We start from the raw sequence: 24,694 nt of genomic DNA, 5'->3' as shown, positions 1-24,694 counted from the left end.
CTAATTTGCTGACCTATGAACTATGAAACTCAGAAAAAAAAAGGTAGAAACCTATTAAAACTATAGCTAAATCCATGTTTTCTTAACTACTAAACTGGCATATCAGAACATTTCACAATGAAACCAGTTTTCCTTTCGGATGATGTCATGGATTTGAATTCAGGAAATGTTTATTTTAAAAGTTTATTTTATATTATGTTTATTTTAAAAGCATCAAGCAGAACTAACTAAAGCTGCAGAGACTAGGTTAAACCATGTCTTAGCTATCTAGAACTCAATTTAAAATCAAGGCTGATCAATGCAACAAAATTGCAAACTGATATATGAATATAGGAACTATATAAAACAGTGTCCCCTCTCTAAAGGCAGCTGTAGAATTTCCTAGACATTTCCTTAAACACAGCCATCCTAAGTTTAAACCTTTTTAGAAGACATACAAGCCTATCTCAGAGGTGGAAGTCAACGTTGGAGATTTTCCCCATGGAGATCAAGCTCCTGTACGAACACGAAAGTTTCCCCTAGCTCTTCCTGGGAAGAGGTGGATGCCTATGTCCAAATAACAGTAGGTCTGCTGGCACTGAAGCAAGGGCAGAGGTTGTTTTTAATAGGTCCAGCACAAAGTTTATATGAAGTTGGACCTTTCCTCCAATCAGTCCTATCAGAATCACTTCTCCATGATCTCAGATAATGTAGTGGCAGGTTCTGGTTCCGGGTCCTCTCTGAATAAGCTTTTTATTTTGAAATTCTGCTAAGGAGGAGAAGCCAGAATTTACTGTGAAGTTGGACTCTGATTCTGAGCTTTATGGATGACTAAGCCAAATGCTGCCAGAGATGTAAAACTAAATGATGCAAAATAAGCTGAACCAAAAGGGAAAGCCTGGAAAGGTGATCACGCCCTGGAGACTTGGTCCCCTCCGCGGGGTAGGATCTCACCTCGGAAGCAGGCCAACATGCACTGCAAGTAGGCGTGCCTCACTGCAGAGGTGGAGGTTTTAAGGCTGAAGGCTTTCTTGAACCATTCAGTGAGCTTCTTGGGCACTTCCGTGGTGAATCGGTTACACCAAAGAGCCAGGACAGAGACAGCATGCACCAAGGTAACTTCATGAACTAAGGCAAGAAGCAGAAATCCAGTCAGTCTGACATTTTAGACCCACGTCAAATCACTGCCAGCAGTGTAGGAAAGCAAGCAGGAGTACCAGGGAGAGAAAACAGTGATGCTTCGGGAGGAGATGTGCCTTCAGAAGAGGTTCATGGCAAGCTGAACACGAAAACCAGGATCAAGGTTGGGTCTAGACTGCATTCTCACTATGCTGCACACAATTACCTTCTTGCTGGAGAAACGGGATGAACAGCTCAGCAACGGTCCCATTCAGGACTTGACTGGAATGCCCAGAAACCACGTGATGACTGACACTCCCAATCCCTGGAAGGTAGGGGATCCCCCGCTCAGCCCCTCATCAGCATGAAATCACCAACACATGAGTCTTTCCGCCACTGCCCACCTCCGCAGCAGCCATGCCTCTCCTCTGGCCATTACTGACCCTCCCTCAATCCCCCCGCAAACACCCTGCCTTCTGTAGAAGCCAGGCCTCCCACTAGACTTGCCAAGCAGGCAGGCAGCAGAGTCCTGGGAGCCAGGCTGGGATGTCCAAGATTGTCAGAAGAGTCAAGATCCAAAGAAGGACTCGCCTTACCCAATAGTTACATTACACCTCATCTACTACCACACTTCCTACTACCCACAGAGAAATTCAGTACCTGAGAGGACGCTGATCTTCTGGGCTACAATAGTTAGTTTTCCCTCTGAGCCTGAGAGGAGAGACAGTAGAGATACAAAATTCACATCTGCCACATTTCCCAAGGGGTGAATATTGTAGTCATGTGTGTGACATCCAAGATATAGTTTCCGATTCCATTAAGTAGTCTTTCTGTTGTGAAGCTGGGTTTAAAATAACATTTACTAGCTCTTTTCCCCAACTAAAAAAGGAATATGTTTTTACAGAAAATCTAAGACACAGAAAAAATACAAAGAAAAATATTTTAAAATCACTCATGTTCCCACTACTCAAAGACACTATTAACATGTTGGTGTATTTCCCTCTAGTTTTTTCCTCTATGCAGACAATAATATATATACCTAAAAAAAAAAATGAAACTGAGAACACCTCTATCTACACTGCCCTGCAAGTGCTTCTGTTCACTTTACACATTCACAGCCTACGGCCTTCACATGGCCTTGCCACGAGCAGCCTCGGAACACCAAGTGCTAGTCAGGTCTTGGAATGCTGGAGGCCACCCCTCAGCCATCTCCACGGCCAAGAAGGCTTGCTCACCTCCAAGGATGGCAAACAGGTGCCTGGTCAGGGCTTCCATTGCCGAGGAGTCACTGCATTGGTGGGCCAAGTTTCGCAGTGCCAGCACGGCTTCGTCCATCAGGCGTGGACTGTTGGATTTCAGCTGACCTGGACACACAAACAGCCACAGCTCACAGGTTGCCGACAGGTGAATATCCAGGCTTTCATCTTTGACTTTTCCATGCTCCCCACTCTTCAGTCCTAGCTCTATGTTCTCATTATAGAGGATCTCAGGAAAGATACTATGCAAACATGGTTAAAGCCTCATTTCTAATCTGAGCTGTCTCCTACCCCTTTTTCTATAATAATTGGGACAAGTACAACCAAAACCCAAGGTGTCACTCTAGGGGCTGGATAGGGGTCAAGATACTCACTGGCCAGTCCTTTCACGATGTCCAGGGCATACTGGCTGAGATCGAGAGTCACTGATGCCAGCAGACTGGAGATAGCTGAGGGGCAGAGAAAGCACTGATCATGTCAGTCTCAAGTGTAATACCCATTTTTGCCCTACTCCCCAGCCAATGTCATCAGGCTTGCCATCTAGCCACAAAGAACCATGACCACTCTTCATCTCTATATGGTCACATGAGTGGTCACACCTTTGCTCCAAGCTCTGATGTCAAGATGTATAGTGCCCCATCCCAATCAGCAAAAAATCACCCCTCCAACAGTCCACCTACACCTCTTACCAAGATTAACGGGACAGAGACTCAACTCAAATCCTATGGTTTCAAGTGCCACTTCCACATCAAGTTCAAACTGTCTAGAGAAGAGGTTCTTAACCTGGTCTCCAGAAGGTTCTTGGACCTCTAAAATTATAGGCAATATCCTAAATAGATATACTTTTGTGCATTCTTCTAGCAAAAGGGCCCATGACTTTCAACATATTCTCTTTAAAAGGGTCCCTGATCTCTCTCCCAAGGTCCCACTGAAACAGTGAATACATCCCCCGTCCTCCCCAATGCTTCCTGCTGCCAAGTATCAGGGATTCAGCTTATCAGACAACTTGTCTCCCTCCCACTGTCCTGTTTGGCAGCAACCTACTTTCAATAACATTTTCTGGACTCCTCAGTAAAGACTTCTGGATGGTGGGCAAGATCAGATCCTTAAATTCCGAGTGGGACATGTATCGGAGCAGAGGGGCACAGTTATCCTACAAAGAGAAAGGAGTCAGGCACCCAGCCCTCCCAGAACAGACCAAGAATAAAGGACAGTTCTGAATTACAGAATTTAAAATGGGATTTAGCTTGTCCAGGTGAGTAAGGGCCACCTCTCACTCACCAATAGATACTTCTGAGGCTTTACTTTGCTCATCAGGATGTTCTTCATGTAAAACTCCAGCAGGGCGCTCTAGAGAATGCAAACACCTGGTTACACCCTGACGTTCTGTGGCCTAAGAGACCCCTCTTGTGGGAATGCCTCTAAAAATACAAATCAGTGCCCCAAATTTCACAGTGTCAAGTAGAGAGGTCCCATTGATCATGCCATTCCCCATTTAAACACCTTCCACAGTTTTCCAGCACTCCTGGAATCAAGTCCAAAGTCCTTGGCTTGGCTCTTAGGCCTGCCTGCTACTCGGCTGGCTGCATCTCACACCTCTCTAGCCCACTCGTGCCACTCTACCCCACTCGCCTCCTCTATGTCCCTTCCCGCAGGCTGCTTTCTCTGCCCTCAAAGCTCTTCCTCATCCCTTGACCTTGCTAAGCCTGCTTCACCCTGTAAGATCCTTCGCTAGAGATGTGTTCCCCGACCTACAGCCTAAGTCAGGTCCCCCATTAGAGAGTAACACAGCTTCTTGCACTTTTCCCTTGAAGCGCTTATCATGGCTTTAATTAATTAGACGACTGTCTGTCTAATGGCAGACTCCTCCTCAGACTCAGTTCCGTGAGGGCAGGGAACACAGCTTCCTTGCTCACTGTTGCATCTCCAGCACCTGGCACAGTATGTGGCGCCTGGCAGCTAATCAGCTGTGGGAGAATAAATCACTGCACTAACAGGCAGACCCTCATCCCAATAACCTTGCCAGGTTTCACCCCAAGTCAGAGCTGGAGGGAAAACTGTCTAACTCCTCAAGGTTCACGTATCATGGCAAAAGGCCAGGGTCTCACGTGAGAAAACAAACAAGCTTCAGATAAGACCAGCAGCTGGAGCCACCAGGGCAAAATCAGCTCCCCCGCCTTCCCTCTAGTGAGTCCACTTGCCTTGTGCTGGTTGACCACGTCCATCTCCTTGTGGCTCGTGCAGAACTGCACCAGCAGCCCCAGCATGCCTGCATAGTTCTGGTTGGGTTCTAGGCTGAGAATGGCTGACAAGTACTGTTCCACCAGCCCGGGGTTCTGAAGAGGAAAGTGTAAAGCAGGTACATCAGATGGCAACTGGGGTGGCAGGGAAGAAGCACTGCCCACCACTCCCTGCAGCCTCCTGTCACCTCTTTCCAGAGTTTGGTGAGCTTCTTCACAGCACCATCCACAGCATGCTTGTGGGAGCCGCCCAGCACCTCCAGTAGAAGCAGGCACTGCACCTCCACCTGCCAGGACCAGGAGAGGCTCAGGTCAGGACATGAAACGGGAATGGAGGTCCCATGGCCCTCAGAGCCTGCCCAAGCCCTTCATCTGGCCCACCAGAACCTGGGTTCATCTCCACTGGGCCTCTCCCACTCAACTCCAGCCAGATCCACTTCCCTCCAGCCCCAACACTTAGCCGTGCCATTGAATTATATCTGTTCATTTATTGAGCACCTACTGTGAATCAGAGAATGAAGACACAAGGGGACCAAGGCCGATATGATCCCTGCTTTCATGCACTTTATAGACCAGAGGGAGAAAAAGGTATCAAACAAATAAACACACAAATGAATATATAATTCCAGCAAAGTAAGTGCCATATAAGAAGAGGACAACGACCCTGTTCCGTGTATTTCTTTATCTGCCTTGGCTTTTCCTTCATTAACTCCACAAATACTCACTGAACACTGACTAAATGGCAGGGACCATGCTGGGTACCGTGGATACAAACACAAAGACTGATGTGATGGTCTCGGCCTGTGTAGAGCCCACTGTCCGTCCCAGAGTGAAACGCCTAACAGGTGCTCAACTAAAAAACCTCAGAGACTTTATGGCCACAAACACTGAAGGTCACTGGTGAGCAGTGTGAATGGCCACCCTGAGAAAAAGGGCATGCTTAAGAAGTCTGCAGAATTCTATCTGCATGTGTACAAAATGGCATATGTACAAGGTTATTCACTGCAACATTTTCTATAATGATAAAAGATTGTAAACAACATAAATGGCCATCAACAGGGGACTACTTATATATACTGTGGCACATCCACTCAAAGGATTAGTAAATACTTATCAAGAATAAGAAACCTGGTAGAAGTAATCAACAACTACAGCAAAGTTGCAGGGTACAAAATCAATTTGCATAAATCAGTAGCATTTCTATACTCTAATAACGAACTAACAGAAAAAAGAACTCAAGAACACAATACCATTCACAATCTCAACAAAAAGAATAAAATACCTGTGGGTAAATTTAACTAAGGAAGTGAAGGACCTATATAATGAAAATTACAAGGCCTTTCTGAGAGAATTGGATGACGACATAAGGAGATGGAAAGACATTCCATGTACTTGGATTGGAAGAATAAACATAGTTAAAATGTCCGTTCTACCTAAAGCAATCTACAGATTCAACGCCATCCTAATCAGAATCCCAATGACATTCTTTACAGAATTAGAACAAAGAATCCTAAAATTCATATGGGGCAACAAAAGACCCCGAATTTCTAAAGCAATCCTGAGAAAAAAGAACAAAACGGGAGGCATCACAATCCCTGACTTCAAAACATACTACAAAGCTACAGTAATCAAAACAGCATGGTACTGGTACAAAAACAGGTGCACAGATCAATGGAACAGAATTGAAAGCCCAGAAATAAAACCACACATCTATGGACAGCTTATCTTCGACAAAGGAGCTGAGGGCATACAATGGAGAAAAGAAAGTCTTTTCAACAAATGGTGCTGGGAAAACTGGAAAGCCACATGTAAAAGAATGAAAATTGACCATTCTTTTTCACCGTTCACCAAAATAAACTCAAAATGGATCAAAGACCTAAAGGTGAGACCTGAAACCATAAGGCTTCTAGAAGAAAACGTAGGCAGTACACTCTTTGACATCAGTATTAAAAGGATCTTTTCGGACACCATGCCTTCTCAGAGAAGGGAAACAACAGAAAGAATAAATAAATGGGACTTCGTCAGACTAAAGAGCTTCTTCAAGGCAAATGAAAACAGGATTGAAACAAAAAAACAACCCACTAACTGGGAAAAAATATTTGCAAGTCATATATCTAACAAAGGCTTAAAATCCATAATATATAAAGAACTCTCACAACTCAACAACAAAAACTCAAACAACCCAATCAAAAAATGGGCTGGAGACATGAACAGACATTTCTCCAAAGATATACGGATGACCAATAGGCACATGAAAAGATGCTCACCATCACTGATCATAATGCAAATCAAAACTACACTAAGATATCACCTTACACCCATCAGAATGACAAAAATATCTAAAACTAATAGTAACAAATGTTGGAGAGGTTGTGGAGAAAAAGGAACCCTCATACACTGCTGGTGGGAATGCAAACTGGTGCAGCCACTATGGAAAACAGTATGGAGATTCCTCAAAAAATTAAAAATAGAACTACCATACGATCCAGCCATCCCACTACTGGGTATTTATCCAAAGAGCTTGAAGTCAGCAATCCCAAAAGTCCTATGTACCCCAATGTTCATTGCAGCATTATTTACAATAGCCAGGACATGGAAGCAACCTAAGTGCCCATCAACAGACGAATGGATAAAGAAGATGTGGTACATATATACAATGGAATACTACTCAGCTGCAAAACAGAACAAAATCATTCCATTTGCAATAACATAGACGGACCTTGAGGGAATTATGTTAAGTGAAATAAGCCAGCTAGAGAAGGAGAATCTGTGTATGACTCCACTCATATGAGGAATTTAAAAATGTGGACTAAGAACAGTTTAGTGGATACCAGGGGAAAGATGGGGTGGGGGGTGGGCACAAACGGTGAAGTGGTGCACCTACAACACAAATGACAAACATTAATGTACAACTGAAATTTCACAAGATTGTAACCTATCATTAACTCAATTAAAAAAAAATAGGAAAAAAAAAAAAAAGAATAAGAAACCTGGGGCCAGTCCCATGGTGTAGTGGTTAAGTTTGGCACATTCTGCTTTGGCGGCCGGGGTTCAGAGGTTCGGATCCCAGGCGCAGAACTGCACCACTAGTCAGCCATGCTGTGGTAGCAATCCACATATAAAATAGAGGAAGACTGGCACAGATGTTAGCTCAGGGCTAATCTTCCTCAAGCAAAAAAACAAAACAACAAAAAATGAGGAAGACTGGCAGAAAAGAATGAGAAACTCTTTACATGTTACTCTGGAACAAATTCTAGGCCTGGGTAAAGAAAAATAAAACAAGATGAAAGAAAAAAGTAGGTATGGTATGCTATCATTTGTATTAAAAAATCTATTTAGTGACATATGCAAAGTAGATATCTACACACATAAGGAACTAGTAATAGAAGGGACCTAAATGGTTAGGAAAGGGGTGAGAGGGAAAATAGTATATCCTTCCACACCTGTTGAATTTTGAACTGTTTATTTTTTTAATTAAAATAGTTTTTCAAGCTTGGTGATATCACATTCAGAACTATACTGTTGTTCCCTCTTCCTGGAATGTTCTAACCCTTATCTGGGCATGGTTTGTTCTTTCATATCCTGCTCAAATGATACCCTCTTCGAGAGGCCTTCCTCCCACCATCACCCTCCACCGCACTCTCTTTTCTGCAGCATAACTTTACGTCTTATCATTTATTTGTGGACCAGTTTGTTGTCTATCTTCTCCACAAGAGCATGTCTTGCTTTAGCCTCTGCTTCTGGAACAGCACCCAGCAAGGAAAGGGGAAAGGCCCTCAACAAATACTTGGGCGACTAAATGAACTACAACCTATGGGTATGGTCGACATCAGCAACGAGCAAAGGAAAAACCCAGATTCAAGACACAGAAAAACTAAACATGGTCTCAAGCTCCTGGTGCATTCTGGTCCATAAACACAACCCTCCAGGGTTGACCCCTCCCAGTCACTAAGCCACAAGTATACTTATCTATCTTGGATAATGGTTATAAGAATTCATTGGAGAGAAGCCAGTGAGGGAGCCCAGGATGAACCATCTTATAAGAAGGCCTTTTGGTAACAATGAAACCCACATTCTGAAGCGAGTCCAATTCCAGCACATCCACTACCTGTGAGGTTTCAGTATCTTATCCCTCAATCAATCACTGATGGCCATTCCAGTCAATCCAGAAGTGTGCTGGATGAGCCCAGGGACGAGGCCATCAATGTGTTCTAGCTGCTGCTTTGGGGAGAGGCACTTACAGTTCCTAACGCGCTTCTCGTGTACCTGCACAGCCCTCTGTGAGTTTCTACAGCCCTTTCACACCTCATCTGAGCCCATCTCCACGACAACTCTTCCAGGTGGATGGGGTGGGTGGTGCTTTTTCCCATTTTGCAGATGAGGAAACAGGCTCAGAAGTTAAGTACTTGGCCAGATTTCATGGGCAAGGATCAGATCCAAATCAAGATCCTCAGACTCCTTTTCACAAAACTGTAAGACCACTCCTCTTGCCCTCCACTAATCATATCTAGACCTTCAAAAGAATCTCCCAACCTTATATATTTGATAAATAGATGAATGTTATTATGTTGCACTCATGCCTATCCACACCTCGGGACAATTCAAACTGCCTGGTCACCCAGCACTGAAAAGAGCACTTGGTCAGCACATGCCCCAACTCTGTGCAGAGAGCTGACCATCGCTACTCCAAAGACCCAGGGAACCTACCAGTTTGTTCCAGAGGTCTCCTTGCCGCTTGGCTCTCGAGGGAAAGACAATGCGCACCAGTAGGCAGGTCCAGGACAAGGCCAGCAAGGCGGCCGAGCCGCTGCTCTTACTGCAGAGGGGAGGGAAGGCGAGGGGTGAGTGCAGAGCAGCAGCCTCCATCTTGAGGACAAATGCTCACCGCAAAGCCCTGCCTGGTATGTAAGACCTGCCCTTGACCTAAAACTGGGCAGAACTTGAAACCACTTTCCCCACAAATCATCTGTAAAAACTGAGGACAAGGAGTGCAGGCCTCGTTGGCCAACCTCCCATCTCTTAGCACTCACAACTATAAAAACAAAAAGACAGCCTCCCCCATTCACTGCCTGGTAGGCATCTGGTTTCCCCTCAAAAGGGCCTTTCTTCCACTGGTTTCCCAACTCTGTTCCTCAGCAAAGTGGTTTCTCCAATGAGCCTGCCATCCTGGCTTCTCCCTCTACTCAGAATGCAGACTGCCAGTGTCATTCAGAGCTGGAAACGGGAAAGGGGAAGGGACAGGCACGCTCACACCTGCTCAACGCAGCTCGTCTGCACTCAGTTCTCCCGAGAGGGCTCCACCAACCCCTTTCCCTCTTACCTGGGGACACCTGCTTTGGAGCCAATGCCTGAAGACTGCAGCGAGTGCAGGAGGTTCTTAGCAGTGGCTTCTGGCTGGGCCTCAGCCAACTGCTGGATGGCTGCCTGCAGGGCCCTGCGGGAGGCTGCATCTCTAGGGAGAGAATGAATGGGAAAGGTGAACCTGTGGACCCAGGGAAGGGGCAAGGCAGCTCAGGCCGGGCACTGGTCTTTCTCAGGAAAATTGGATTGCACTGTATTCCAGGGATCATAGCTGATGGGATTAGGAAACAACTAGATAAATCTACCTTCTCCCAGAGTTCTAGAAGCAGCTAGTATGGGCAAATGAGCCACAAAGGCTATAAGGGCAACCCCTACATTTATGGAGCACTTACTACGGGACTCAAACTAGGCCAAGTACTTTTACATGTATGACTGACGACAGCGTCCACACTGAGCACTCATGACGTGGCACGCACTGTTCCAGGCACTTTACACTTACTAACAACCACATATGAGGTAGATAACAGCATCATCCCCATTTTGCAGATGAGGAAATTGAGGTACAGAGAGCTTAAGTAACGTGCCCAGGACCCAATAGGTAGGATGTAACACAGCCCAGATTTGGACTCAGGCAGTCTGGCTCCAAACCCTGGGCTCTAACCACTACCCTATATCACCTCTCTGCACAAAGTACTTCAGACACTGGGCCCTTGGCTAGGATTCACCTGTATCGATGCAGAGTCAAGCAGAATAATTTGCAGAGCCCTTTCACTGCTCCCTCTGGCAGATCTGAAACCAAAGATTACACAGAGATTAGTCAAGAAAAACTACCTCACGAGCATCTGCTTGAGCCATCATTCTGACAGACATGATCTCTGCCCCCTGGACACTCCCTGTTCATTTCAGAAATAATTCCCAAGAGGAAAAAGCAGTGACAAAATAGGACTCTAGGAAAAAATCTGGTACAGAAAAGCTCTCGGGGGCACATCTGTTAAATAAATGAAACTAAGGAAACACAAGCGGCCCCAAATTTAACACGCTATGGAGTGGAGGTGCTGGAATGCTGGGACTCTTCTGCTTCTTGAGCTGGGTGCGGGTCACGTGGGTGTATTCAGTTGATGATAACTCAGTGAGTTGTTCATTTTTGATATGTGTACTTTCTGTATATCCTAATAAACAGTTTTTTAAAATAGTACAAAATTCAAGGTCTACAAGGGATCAGAAAAGGGAAGAACGCCTGTAACTGGATGGTTTCCAAAGGTTTTAAGGACACAGAAGCTTAGCCTAGCAGATTAAGAAGCTATGGAAAAGTGGAAAGAGAGGGAAGTACATGCTGAGTGGGGTTAACACGAGCAAAAGTATAGGAGTGAGACAGCATAATGCCTATTCAGGACCTGTGAGAAGGAAGAGGAGGAGGAGGAATAAAAACACCCAACACGTAACTAATGCTCACAAGGCGCCAGGCCCTGCTCTAAGCAGTTCACATACATTAACTCATTTAATCCCTATAAGGTGGGTACTGTGATTGAGTCCATTTTAAGACGAAGAAACTGAGGCACACGAAAGCAGGCAGACCAGCCAAGTGAAAGAGAAACTTTGGTTGAACAACAGAGCTCAATAATGGAAAACCAACCTGTGCCAGGTCCTGCACGCCAGACTGCAGCATGCAGACGAAAGGGAGAAGGGTCTGAGCAGGGGAAATGTAGGCTGCGATGTAGGACAGATTACTCTGGGAGGCACCGAGAGCAGTGGGCCCACGAAGGGCTCGCACAGTGCCTCACACATCAGGCATCTGAATGTTAGGCGCAAATGAAGGAAGTGCAGGGACCCAGTACCCCAGGGCCCTGAACACTATTGTGGTCCACCAGATTTGGGGCTATTTCAGTAATTGAGAAAAAGAGAAACTGGGGCCAGAAACAGTTGTGGTTTATCATAGCCGGGGACTGTGTTAAGCACCATCCATACATGTTCTCATTCACTCCTCAAACTAACCCTTTGAGGGAGGCACTATTGCCACCTCTATGCTCAAAGCAAGGAGACAGGCTGAGACAGGTTAAGTAAGCTGAACCAGGTCACACAGCCTGTAAGTGGTAGATTCAAGGATAGAATGCAGAGTCCATCTGACCCCAGAGCTGAGGGCTTCATCACTGACTGCTGCCTACAGACCTGTGACTGGGAAGATCAGGCACAGGAGACGCTGCAGCAGCGAGTCGCCAGGTTCAAGCACACGAAGGCAGAATGGAGCAGAGCATCAGAGAGGCCTCAGGGCCAGGCGGAGCTGAGCCATGCTGACCAGCTGCATCCCGGGTTAGACAGCCCTGACAAAGTCTTCAACTCCTCAGCCTGGCTAAAAACATCTCCCTCCACCTTAGGTTAACTCACTTGGTTATCTGCTTGCTACCCTAAAAACAAGAGAGGCCTGAATAATTATCACCACGCAAAGGCTCCTCCTTAGACTCAGAAATTGAGAAAATTGAGAACTAATGATTTCATGCAGGGGTAGTTAACTTCCCATAATCGACTCGCACATCAAAGGCTACTAAATACTTTACAAATATAATTTGCCCTGAATTGTAGAGTTTTAGGGTGATTAAAGAATAAAATCACCTTGAAAAGGTCCTGAGTAGTTCATAAATTTCACCCATACACATCGAACTCCTTACTCCATAAAATGGGGAAAAAGCGTAGTATTCAGCAGTTATTTAGCAGGGAGTCAACCATCATGGTTCAGAAGGTCTGTACAGCTACTCTCTTGTCACACGGCAGCCTTGTCTAACTAGAACCTTGTTGAGAAAAGTGACCAGAAAGACTTTTGAAGGTGCCATAAAACTCATACACTGAAGCATTAATACACAGGAGAACCTCTGAGAAGCTCACAAACAGCAATTTACTTAATTTACACACCTCTTTAACAAGCTTGGGTACATTACCAGGTGACAGTAGATCAGAAGCGGCAAACAAGAACTCGGGGGAAAGGGTGGTAGGAAGTAGGCTCTTCACTAATAAGAAGGGAAGGTTGACGGAAGGGGCACCCAACTCTATACCGCCATGGTTCTCAAACTTTGGCAAACCCAGGAAGCACCCAGAAGGCTTGTAAAAACACAGATGTTGAGCTCCACCCCCAGAGCTTCTGAATCTGAGTTTCTAGGGTGGAGCTGAGAACTCGTATCTCCAAAAAGTTCTGGGATGATGCTGAAGCTCCTGATCTAGGGACCAGACTTTGAGAATTAATGCTGTATAGTAAAAACACACCAAAGGGAAACTCAAAAACTAATCAGGATTTATTGGGTGAAGGCAAACTAGGCTTACACACTGCAATAGGAGGTAGGGATAGCCCTTGGTTATGGAACAGAATCAGGATAACCATATGTGCTCAGCACTTCCCAAAAGGTGTTCCCCAGACCATGAGCAGGTTTGCAACAAAAAAGAAGTTCAAGGAAAACATCAGATTGAAGAAAGCTTAATAAAGTTAAAACACCTTCCTGGAATATGCTGCAAGTCTCCCAGAGGGCATTAGAAAACGTGACATCTCCCAAACTTATTTGATCTTGGAATCCTTTACTGGCCAATCACCTATTACCATCTTGCTGACTTCCATGGAGCACAGATTGGGAAAAATGGTGCCCCAAGTCATAAAGAAAATTTTTTGACATACACTAAATTACTTAAGAAAGACTGTTGGTATCTTTTAGAAATACATATTTCCAATCAAAATGGTTAAAACTGTAAAAAGCTTTGGCACCTAAATGGATAAACTCTCCACCAACCCAACTGCTTCAAGTGTTTCAATGCACATAACAAGCAAATACAGAAAGTGATCGCAGAAGTTGCTGCGAGGGGAAAAGAAGACCATGGTTCTAAACAGAGAACACTTTGAAATGGAATCATCTCCAGGCCATGGGGATGGAAAATAAATACCTTTTCCAGAAACACATTTCCCAAGTTCACTGAGGATTTCTCTCCGTTCCTTCACACTGGCTGTTGTCACCTTCCCTGCAAAACGCTTTAGTGTCTCGGAAACCTGTGAAGACCAAGCCCACAGAGAAAATTTCACCCATCAGACTACAAAACAATGAGTGTGTGTATGTGCTATGGACGGGGGGTGCAGAGTTCAGTGAAGATCTAACGCAGGGTTTCTCAACCTCCACACCACTGACATTTGGCTGGCTAACTCTTTGTTGAGGGGGGGCTGTCCTCATACATTGTAAGATTGTGAGCAGCGTTCCTGGCCTCTACCCACAAGATGCCAGGAGCAGCACTCCATTCCTCCTACCCCAGGTAGGACAACCCAAATTGTCTCCAGACATTGTCAACTAGTCACTATACCTTATCTAAACTTGGATTAAAAAGAGGCAAGGCAAAAGGCAAAAACCTCACAACAGAAAATATCCTTTCAGAATTATGCAAAATCCAGTGAGGGCCTACTAAGTGTTGGGCATGTTCCCTTTCTATCAGCTCATGTAAACCTCCCACGAGGGAACTGTCAGTATCCCAGCAAGTCACTACTGGAGCATAAGCATAGTGGCTGAAGGGTGAAAGGTTAAGAGGCTGAATCCCAGCTCTACCAGCTGTGGAAACTCAGTCAAATTATGTCATCTCCTTGATCTTCAGGTTCCCCATCTATACAATGCAGATAATAGCACCTACCGCACACGACTGCTATGGAGATTAAATGAGATAGTGTACGTAAGCACTTCCTCTCATCTCAAGCACAAAGTCAGCTACGACTACCAACAAGCCTTGAAGTAGGGATCAGCATCCCCATTTTACAGTTGACAAAGGAACTGAGTCCACGAGGGAAAGCCATTGCTCTGACTAGAGTTGAGAGCCACAGCACCTGCATTTTTGATACTAAACCTGAAACCAACAGGTCTAGAAACTGATGCTAACAAGTCCTTAGCTTTCAACCACCAACCATGTTACCACAGCTGCATCCCCTGCACAGAGATATAAGCATAAGACCCAGAGAGGGGCCAGGTTGCAAATATTCCTGAAAATCTAGTCCTGTGCAGTATTTTACAAGCTACGAGGTAAGCAGGTCATGGATACAAGAGCAGTAGAGCAGGGCATAACAAGACCAAGTAATAACACATTGGTGCCAGGGTATTTCACAGAAAGGCTTTATTAAAATAATATTCAAGGGTGCATAGAGAAATCAAATAATGCTGAGTTTTCCTTATACTTAAAGCCCTGCTACAATTCAATTGGTAATGAATAAACTCATGTCCAAAACTCTGTCTTCTATATAAATGTTTTAACAGTCATACATGCACATAATTAAAGAGTCAAAGTTGAAGAGTTCTGGGAGGTTTGCTATGAAAACCAGTCTCTTACCCTCACTCCCCAAGGACCGTCTCTTTCACCAATTCTAGCTGGTTATTTTGGTATTTATCTCTAGATAACTTGCTTGTGCTGCTACTTCTTGATTTTTCAGTTTTATGGCCTTTCCACCATAGCTCTTTCCTTCTCCAACCCCACTACACACCCTCCCCATTTCCCCAATATAATTCCTGAGTTTCACAATGTGGGCTAGCTCAGTAGTCAGTGCTTACATGTAAATGGTATTCAACTTCCATTTAATAAACTACATTTACTACCCTGCACAGCTTTTTTATTAACCCTGGAGTTAAGCGTCTTTCCCACCTCACCTCAGTTTGCCTTGTTTTATCTAATTAATAATTCAACCCCAAACTTTCTGCCACTTGTCTAAATCCCAATACATTTAGGCAGATCAGGTGTTCTATTAAATTGCAACTTCCTGAAGAAGCCTCGTCCAGAGCTTTCTGACCTGCCCCAATTTGGCAGGTGACCCTCTACAGCTGCTACGCAGTTATCACCCTGAAAATGTACTCTTTCTTGTGTTCGGGTGAGGCACATCCTCCATTTTGTGTAGTCCTCGCAAGTCTGAAAATATTCTAGCCTTATACTTGATTTAAGTGTGCCTGGATTCAAAATTCTAGGTTCAAATCATTTTCCATCAGAATACCAAAGACAGGTCTCCACTGGGTTCTAGCTTTCAGTGTTGTTATTCAGTCCAAGGCCATTCTGATTCTTGATCCTTTGTATGAGACCTGATTTTTTTCCCCTGGAAGCTTCTAGGCAGGATCTTCTCTTTGTGTCCAGGGATCTAAAATTTCACACTAATGTGCTTTGTTGGGAGTCTATTTTCATCCCTTGTGTTGAGCATTTTTAGTCTGGAAACACATCTCTCAGTTCAGGGAAAGTTTCTTGAATTATTTTGTTGATGATTTCCTTGGATACTGGATGTCCCACACTGGTCTTCACAATGATCCTGTTTCTTACACTCTCCAGAGAGAAAACTTCCAGTCTTTTGCCAAGGGGAGAAAGACAGCCTGGGATCTGACTGCATTGGAAAAAAGGGCTTTCAACCAATCCTCCTAACTTAGCCCGTCACTTCCAGAATTTAGCTGATACCACCAATTGCCAAATGTCAGAGATTCCGCAATGTAAAGCAGGTTGGTTCTCAGCTTTCCTAACTATTGGCTTAGGAATCCTTTTCATTGGGTCCGCTAAATGCATTCCACTCACCACTTCCTAGCTTCCAAAAATTTGCTGCTATTGTCTGCTCACCATTCTCCCAATGGCTTAGGAATCATTTTCATTGCGTCTGCAAAATGCATTCCACTCACCACTTTCTAGCTTCCAAAAATCTGTTGCTATTGTCTGCTCACCATTCTCCCAATCCTTGTGAGATTTTTAAAAAACCCTTTACTAGTTTTAGTGATGTTTAAGGAGACAGCAAAAATAGATGTATGTATACAATCTACCATCTAGCTAGAATTCCCACATAGCTGTCTTTCCACGATAATATTAAATTCCTGGCTCATTTCTCTCACAAAGATGAAAGAGCTTTTCAGGTTCAAGGCTCTTCTTTTCCTTAATCAGAAGATGAATGTTACCCACTTGAGACCCTGTCAGAACAAAACTGAGGAAGAGCACGCTAAGATCCTTCAGAGAAGTTATTTGCTAGAGAAATCAGATGCAAACAGCCATAAAGTTCACAGGTTTCTCTCTAGAGCAGCATTGTCCAACAGAACTTCCTGTGAAAATGGAAATGTTCTTCTGCACTGTCCAATACAGTAGCCACTAGCCGCATGTGGCCACCGTGCACTGAAATGTGACCAGTGCAACTGACGAACTGAATTTTTAATTTCATTTAACTTTAACTAACTTAAGTAGCCATTTGGCTATTAATTAGCCAAGTGGCCAGTGGCTACCACACTGAACACCACAGCTCTAGAGAGATTTGTTTTTTTTCTTGCACTTGAGTATTAATGTTAAACATTCGGCATGTATTCCCTCAACCCCTTTCAAAATACCCAACAGACTAAGCTTTTCTTTCCAGGATTCAACATAACACAACTTGGAACAAATTACCAACCCTTTGGTAACAGGCAACTCTCAATATGGGTCTTTTGAATGTTGAGGTTAAGTGGTCACTCTCTGATCTCAGGGCCTCCAAATCAAAATCAATTTATCTCCTGACCCTGGAGACCCAAGTGAGCCAAACTGTCCACTTGACACCTATTTTTTTCCCCCATAATATTGCCTTTTCACCCTAAAACACTCACAGCTACAAACGAGCCTGCGGTGGCGGAAAACGGTTTTCCCAAGTCCTTCCGAAGGACAAGGTACCCACAGGTGATAACATTCAAGGGTGACAAGACTCTTCCTGGATAGTGACAGTTCTTTTATCTAATTCTAGACCTAATAATAACCAACATGCTGGAGTCCTACTTTATCTCATGGAATCCTCACAACAACCCTATGGGATAAGTATTATTTTAAGCCCATTTATACACAAAAATACTGAGACTTGGCGGGGTTAAGTAACTTGCCCAGCGTCTCATAGGAATCGATGAGCTAGGACTCAGACGCAGAACTGCATAAATCCAAAGACTGTGCCAGAAGTCCCTGCACATAATAGGTGCTCGAGACACATCTGCTGAATGTAAAGTTTAAGGAAGAGTTGGCATTGGCCCAGCTCATTGCCGGAGGGCTTCGGAGAAACGGAGCAGGGACTCCGGGAGGTGAAGGTCTACAACCCCAGGGTCGGGGGAGGCCCCTCCGGGCTCCAGCTGCCGAAGCCGAGGCCAGAGCCCCTGGCTCCTCGAGCGCGGGGTCGGTCTGCGCCGCCCGGGCCGGGCCGGACTCGGAGCCGTGAGGGACCGGCCCGAGGCGGCCCAGGGGCCGCGCCCTCCGCAGCCGCCGTCCCCTGGACCCCTAGACGAGCGACACGAGCGGTCGGGCCCCGCCATCCGCGCTCACTCGCTGAGCGCTTCGGCCCCGCAGCCGCCCTCCTCACCTGCGTGTCCGCCGCCATCCTGCCGGCGCTGACTCCGGAACCGCTTCCGGAGCGCTTCCGGGTCACAGCGCGGGCCCACGCGGCAGGGCGAGGCCGGGAGCCCGCTGAGGCCGGGCCTGGCGCCCCCGGGCGGGACGGCGGCCGCTGCAGCGCAGGCTTGGAGTGGGGTGCCGGGCCACGCGCCGGAGACGAAGGCCTCCTCCTCAGGGCCCGCCCTTCAGCCTCGGGCCGGTGCCCTTCGCCGCCTGGCCTCGTGTGAGACGGGTCTCTGAGGATTAGTAACGCGGTGAGATCGCCCTGCAGTCCCCGACCCCCTTCGAGCCCATAGGTCCAGCCTGGACACTCCCATGGGGGCCTTTCCTGAGTGAAGACCACGTGCTTTAGAGAAATGTGTTTCCTAGATGGCAGGAACTGAACTAGGTAAAAAGGAGACAGCGAAATATAGTGTCTTGTCCTGAAAGTTTGTAACCCGGGGTGGACGATCAAGGAGTTATAAATCAGGGGTAGATGTGGCAGTCAGGAAGGGATTCAGGACCAGAGGAAACCTTGGATGCTCCAGGCTGGGAGCTTAAGCCAGGCCCAAAGGGTGGGATGCTGGGGGAAAAGAAAAGGCCTCACGGTCCAAGAGTTGTCTGAATTTCTCATAGTGCAGACCTGCCCACGCTATAGACTAGAGAATGGAGTCTGCATAGCTTAGTCGTTGGTCCCTCTACCAGCAGTGGCTTTCAAACTTTTGACTGAGACCCATTACAATAAATACATTTACATCATGATCCAGTACAAGCTTATAAATGAAATATAAGCTTCACAACAAAATGCCTACCCTTTCAGCAGTCAGGTGGTGTTTTCTCTCTTTAAATCAGTCACCACCTAGTCTTTATGAATTGGACCGCCACCCAGTTTAAAAAACCCTGGCACTCATTGAGCGCTTCTCTCAACTGACTAAACCTACTGGTGGCTAGTGGCTGGATGGCCATGGAACCAAGAATTCTAGTATAATAAAAAATATAGTTATGGGCCAGCCTGGTGGGGCAGTGGCTGAGTTTGCATGCTCTGCTTCAGTGGCCCAGAGTTCACCAGTTCGGATCTTGGGCATGGACCTACGCCACTCACTTATCAAGCCATGCTGTGGCAGGCGTCCCACATATAAAGTAGAGGAAAATGGGCACAATGTTAGCTCAGGGCCAATCTTCCTCAAAAAAAACAAACAAGTTAAAGGTGGGTCTAGAAAAAACACAGGATGTTAAGAGAGCAATACTTCACTTACAAAGAGGAGACCCAAATGTCAACTTCAAATAAAACTCTGGTTTTACCATGGCTTTAGTTTCTATCATACAGCACATAAACCTCAAAATGCAAAAAAAAAAAAAAAAAAGGAGTCCAGAGATTTTTAAGAGAAGTAAGCCTTTATTTCTTTGTTTCACAAATAAAGCTGGCTGAATTGGTTGCTTTTTGGTGATTAGTCAAAGAGACCAAATCCCATATCCTCGTCCGACTCCTCCGACTCTTCCTTTGCTTCAACCTTGGCTGGGGCTGCGGCAGCAGCAGGAGCAGCAGTGGTGGCAGCGGCCACGGGGGCAGCAGCCACAAATGCAGATGGATCAGCCAAGAAGGCCTTGACCTGAGGCAAGGGGAAAAGTCTGTGGTCAAAAGGGTCATCCGCAACCCCTACTATTCACAACCCTTTGGCCTCTGTAGAGCTCTAGTTTAATGGCCAACATCTTTCAAACCAGTGAAGCCTACCCCGGAAGTGACCGGGGAGAACAGCCTGGTGAGCTTAGGCCCAGGTCCTACCTAGTAACTAACCCTTCTCTGGATCTCTTGTCATTTCTAAAGTCAAGGACACACCTCCCCTGCCCCTCAACCTCTCTAAACTACACTTAAAAATTTTACCTGCTATGTAAAATATAAAAGCACTAACTCTGCGGGCTGCCATTTATCCCCCTGCTAACTGTCAGGCCACCTTGGTCCTCATGGGTTCTTTTTACCTTTTCAGCAAGTGGGAAGGTGTAATCAGTCTCCACAGACAAAGCCAGGACCCGCTTGTACCCATTGATGATAGAATGGGGTACTGATGCAACAGTGGGGTAACCAATCTGCAGACACACACTGGCAACATTGCGGACACCCTGTAGAGAAGGAAAAATTATACTTTAGGTGAGACATCATAGAGAAAAGACAGTGAAGTCCAAGCAAGTTCAAGGGCAGACAAGACTGGCTAGGTTAGCATCTTGGCCTCACAGAGAACACTTCATCCCACACCAAATGCTTCTGGCAGAGCAATTCATAAATGCTTTTTGCCCTCATTCCCCATCTGGATATTCCCTATACCATAATGATGGTGTTTACTTCAAAAGCCACGATTTTGTGAAAAATATAAACTGTTAACGTAACTGCTGAGTTCCATGAGAAAAACATTAAATTCCAGGGGCTGGCCCTGTGGCCAAGTGGTTAAATCCACATGCTCCGCTTTGGTGGCCCAGGGTTTCGCTGGTTCGGATCCTGGGCGCAGACATGGCACTGGCTAAGCAGGCCATGCTGAGGCGGCATCCCACATGCCACAACTAGAAGGACCCACAACTAAAAATATGCAACTACGTACCAGGGGGCTTTGGGGAGAAAAAGGAAAAGTAAAAAAAAACATGTTTTAAAACATTAAATTCCAGATGTGAATTTCATCCACTAGTAAGATTTTCAAGAAATAAGATGAAGTTAAGAGTATATATATTTGCAACTTTTCATTTGTCCAAGAAAAGAAAAAATTTCATCTTCTATCATGTTATTCATTAATTAAAGGATATTTTAATGGCAAAATTAAGCAAGACAGTCTCAGAAGAGTCAATCCTCCCAACAAAGGGTTCTTGGCAACATTCATGTATTATTAAATTGTCCACGTTTTTCTCATTTTTCCTTTGACTCATGACACTACCCAAAATCTCACTTTACTGCAGATTTATTATTGCTAGAATAGCCCTCATTATGTGCCCAGCACTATTCTGGGCTGGGTAAGGCTTTATACCCATTAATTCATTATGTCCTTCAACAATCTTATATTGTTATTGCCATTTTACAGATGAGCAAACTGAGGTAGACAAATTAAACTATCCTTGGTTACATAGTTAGTTTCAGCTGCGTGACCGGGATTCAGTTAGATGCTAGTCATGCTCTCAACCATTAATGTAAGAAGGGGCTGGAATCAGCAGCATGTACCTCCAGGAAGCGAGAATGCAGAGTTTCCTCTGTGATGTCAAGCACTTCCGGGTTGTAGATGCTGCCATTGTCAAAGACCTGCTGGATGATCAGCCCAAAGGAGAAGGGGGAGATGTTCAGCATGTTCAGCAGTGTGGCTTCGCTGGCTCCCACTTTGTCTCCAGTCTTAATCAGCTGCACGTCACTCTGAACAAGAAGATAACAGTTGACAGTTAACACCTGGACATCTAGCAGGCGCAAGGCAACCATGCCCCAACCACTTGCCTGGCCAGCACTGGCAAGCCAGGTCCACTCACCAGAATTTCAATGGTGCCTCTGGAGATTTTAGTAGTGATGCCTAAAGCCTGGAAGAAGGAGGTCTTCTCGGGCCCCAGACCAGTGTTCTGGGCTGGCACAGTGACTTCACAAGGGGCAATGGCACCAGCACGGGCAGCAGCTGGCACCTGAACAAAAACAAGAAATGTGAGACGTCTCCTCTGCACAGATACAACCTGAGAATGGTCCATTTTCCTTTTAAGGAGCCAAAATTAGTGATAAGGTCTCTTCTGCCAAACTAATTCTCCCCTTACCTTATTGGCCAGCAGCATGTCCCTGATCTCAGTGAGGTCCTCCTTGGTAAACACAAAGCCCACATTGCCCCGGATATGAGGCAACAGTCTGCAAAGAGAAGTTTACAGGAGATGGTCACCTTTCAGCACCATTCTTCTCCAGGAAAAAGGAGAAGGGCACAGAGGAGGACAAAGATGCCCAGAGAATTAACTGACTTCTCCAGAGCCGGGTTGTTTTCCAGATGCCCTCGGATAGCCTTGCGCATCATGGTGTTCTTGCCCATCAGCACCACAGCCTTCCCGCGGAGGGACATGCGGATCTGCTGCATCTGCTTGGAGCCCACATTGTCTGCTCCCACAATGAAGCATTTTGGGTAATCATCCAAAAGTTGCTACGAAAACAAGCCAGAAACAAGCAAAGTTTACAAGGAGAAAAGAGGAAAAATATCAGGAGAAACTAAATCCTACAATGGCTGGTTTCAATCTCGTTCCCTTTCTTCTGTGCTTTTGAAGTGACTCGGAGATTGGGACAGTTCTTCCCACTAGGAGCCACCAGAGTTCTAACACGGCCACATTTGTCAAAGATTTGCTTGCCGAGTATGAATGGTGAAAATTAGGTTTGTACGTTCAACCAAAACATTTTTTTAATTTTAGCTTTCATTTTTAATTTTTTCCACTTAAGAGGCATGTTTCTGATTCACTAAAATGGCTGAGTTAACAAAAAAACAGTGCTCCAAATAAGGCTAGATTTACAACATTCAAAACACAATGTAAAGCAAATACAACATAACATTACTTGCAAAATCTGGATTTTGGGTATGTGATTATTGTACGAGTCTCGTAAGTGTTTTGTGTGTCTGAATACCTTCATGATAAACAAGGGAGGATATAATAAACTACGCTCCACAATGCAGCCTGAAGGGCAGCACGGTCAGAATTTCCAGGGAGGGAAGACCCACCTGAAGTCCATCAAAAAGATAACATTCACTAGACCTTTAGTTTCTTGACTGACAGGACCTAAATATGCAACAACTTGCCTCCTTATGACGAGTCATTCGTTGCCTCAGCCCTTCCCAAAGATGGAGGCAGAGAAGTAAAAGCATGATGAGCCTATCTGGAGGACAGGCAGACCTGGGTATCAATGCTGTCATCACAGGAGCCACCTAACCTGCCTGCGCCTGTTTCTCTGCAACAAGGGTGGGAGGGGGGCCGCAGAGGTCAGAAATTTGTGAAGATCAAATAAGACTCGATAAGTGTCTAATTCAGTAACTGGCACCAAGTAAGCGCTCAGCACACAGCAGCAGACTGTCCCTGTAAGCGCCCGGGGCCGAGGCAGCATGATGGGCGGCCGCGACCCATCCCGCACTTACGATGATCTTAAGGAAGTAGTTGGACTTCCAGGTCGCCCTGTCTTCCCTGGGCATCACGGCGGTGCGTCAGGGATTGCCACGCAGGGTTTAAAGACGATGTCACTGAGGAGAGAGAGGGAGCTCAGACACCCCGACACCGAGCCCCACCGCCCCGCCGGGCTCCAAGCCCGAGGCCTATACGGAGCGCGCCCCGCGTGAGCGCCCGCTGGCTCGGCCTGGGACTGCCGCCGCTCGGGGAGCGCGAGCCGCCGCCGCCGCCGAGGCCCCAGCCAGGATAGGCCTAGACCACGCGGCCCCCAAACCCCCGCAAACACTCCCATCCTTCCCTCCGCCGGTTCCCGGAGCGACTGCCCCGACCACACGAACCTCTCACGAGGACGCCTGGCAAAAGGGGTACCGCCCGCCGGCGAGTACCTTTTATCTGTGAACGAAGCCACCAATCAGAAGCCGCGGACGGCACCCCTGCCTATTGGCTAGCGCGAACGCCTGTCAGGTGAAGCAGAACTGACCTAGGCAGCCATTGGGTGATATCGCTGCCACTCCAGCCAACGGGAAGCCGTCTCTAAATTAGGTATTTAAGGAAGGCTCTGCCTGATACCGGAGGAGGTTTCTCAGAGCTGCTTCCCTCTGCTGGCCTGGAGCTGCTTTGGTGTAGGAGCTAGAGTGTGAACTGAGACCTGGTTTCTCCCTGCCAACTGGCCAAATCTCAAACTAAAGATAATGACGTGGAGCTGAGAAATAATTGCACATGCCTTAGAAACAGAATGGTCTCTGGTCTCCTCTACAGTTTGTTCTTTCCCCTACCAAAACAAAGGGATGCTTTAAAACCTAAGTCGGGGGGCCAGCCTGGTGGCACAGTGGTTAAGTTCGCCCCTTCCGCTTCTTAGCGGCCCGGGGTTTGCTGGTTCGGATCCTGCGTGCGGACATGGCACCGCCTGGCAAGCCAAGCCGTGCTGTGGTAGGCGTCCCACGTATAAAGTAGAGGAAGATGGGCACAGATGTTAGCTCAGGGCCAGTCTTCCCCAGCAAAAAAGAGGAGGACTGGCAGTAGTTAGCTCAGGGCTAATCCTCCTCAAAAAAAAAACCTAAGTCGGATCATTTCCTCATCTGCTCAGAATTCTTCAAAGACTCCCCAATTCCCCTGAGTAAAAAATCTAAAACTTAAACTGCCTGCAAGGCCCTATATGATCAGCTCTCCGCCTCCACCTCTATAATCTCACCCAGACGCTGCTCTTTGCTGCTTTTCCAGAGTGTGTGCCTACTTTAGGGCTCTTGCCCTACCTATTCCCTCTTTCTCGAAGGCTCCTTGCCCATATCCACAGGAGTAACTCACCTCCATCAAGTC

General features: G+C 46.2%; 2 protein-coding genes across 2 annotated transcripts in view; both read right to left on the bottom strand.

Annotated features, from left to right (window-relative positions):
- GCN1 (GCN1 activator of EIF2AK4) overlaps positions 1 to 18,435 on the bottom strand; it is a 59,027-nt gene extending 40,592 nt beyond the window's left edge. The window contains exons 1-14 of the mRNA XM_008507295.2: positions 18,222 to 18,435; positions 13,814 to 13,916; positions 10,621 to 10,684; positions 9,915 to 10,046; positions 9,302 to 9,410; positions 4,783 to 4,881; positions 4,556 to 4,690; positions 3,636 to 3,704; positions 3,399 to 3,507; positions 2,729 to 2,803; positions 2,334 to 2,462; positions 1,759 to 1,809; positions 1,325 to 1,423; positions 934 to 1,107 (exon numbers count right to left, since the gene is read on the bottom strand). Coding sequence (XP_008505517.2) covers positions 934 to 1,107; positions 1,325 to 1,423; positions 1,759 to 1,809; positions 2,334 to 2,462; positions 2,729 to 2,803; positions 3,399 to 3,507; positions 3,636 to 3,704; positions 4,556 to 4,690; positions 4,783 to 4,881; positions 9,302 to 9,410; positions 9,915 to 10,046; positions 10,621 to 10,684; positions 13,814 to 13,916; positions 18,222 to 18,239 — 1,366 coding nt within the window. The 5' untranslated portion in view covers positions 18,240 to 18,435. The remainder of the gene's footprint in view (positions 1 to 933; positions 1,108 to 1,324; positions 1,424 to 1,758; positions 1,810 to 2,333; positions 2,463 to 2,728; positions 2,804 to 3,398; positions 3,508 to 3,635; positions 3,705 to 4,555; positions 4,691 to 4,782; positions 4,882 to 9,301; positions 9,411 to 9,914; positions 10,047 to 10,620; positions 10,685 to 13,813; positions 13,917 to 18,221) is intronic.
- Positions 18,436 to 19,608: 1,173 nt separating this feature from the next.
- On the bottom strand, positions 19,609 to 23,786 carry RPLP0 (ribosomal protein lateral stalk subunit P0). The gene is made up of 8 exons (XM_008507282.2): positions 23,716 to 23,786; positions 23,350 to 23,451; positions 22,196 to 22,371; positions 22,001 to 22,088; positions 21,728 to 21,874; positions 21,432 to 21,617; positions 20,210 to 20,350; positions 19,609 to 19,842 (listed from the first exon to the last, which is right to left on the bottom strand). The coding sequence occupies exons 2-8, from the start codon at positions 23,401 to 23,403 to the stop codon at positions 19,681 to 19,683; spliced, it is 954 nt and encodes a 317-aa protein (XP_008505504.1). The 5' UTR covers positions 23,404 to 23,451; positions 23,716 to 23,786; the 3' UTR covers positions 19,609 to 19,680.
- Between the last annotated feature and the right edge of the window lie 908 nt (positions 23,787 to 24,694).

The sequence above is a fragment of the Equus przewalskii genome, chromosome 7 (assembly GCF_037783145.1).
Source record: "Equus przewalskii isolate Varuska chromosome 7, EquPr2, whole genome shotgun sequence".
Classification (NCBI taxonomy): domain Eukaryota; kingdom Metazoa; phylum Chordata; class Mammalia; order Perissodactyla; family Equidae; genus Equus; species Equus przewalskii.
Note: the sequence above shows the minus strand (reverse complement) of the source record. Positions and strands in the feature narration are given on the sequence as shown.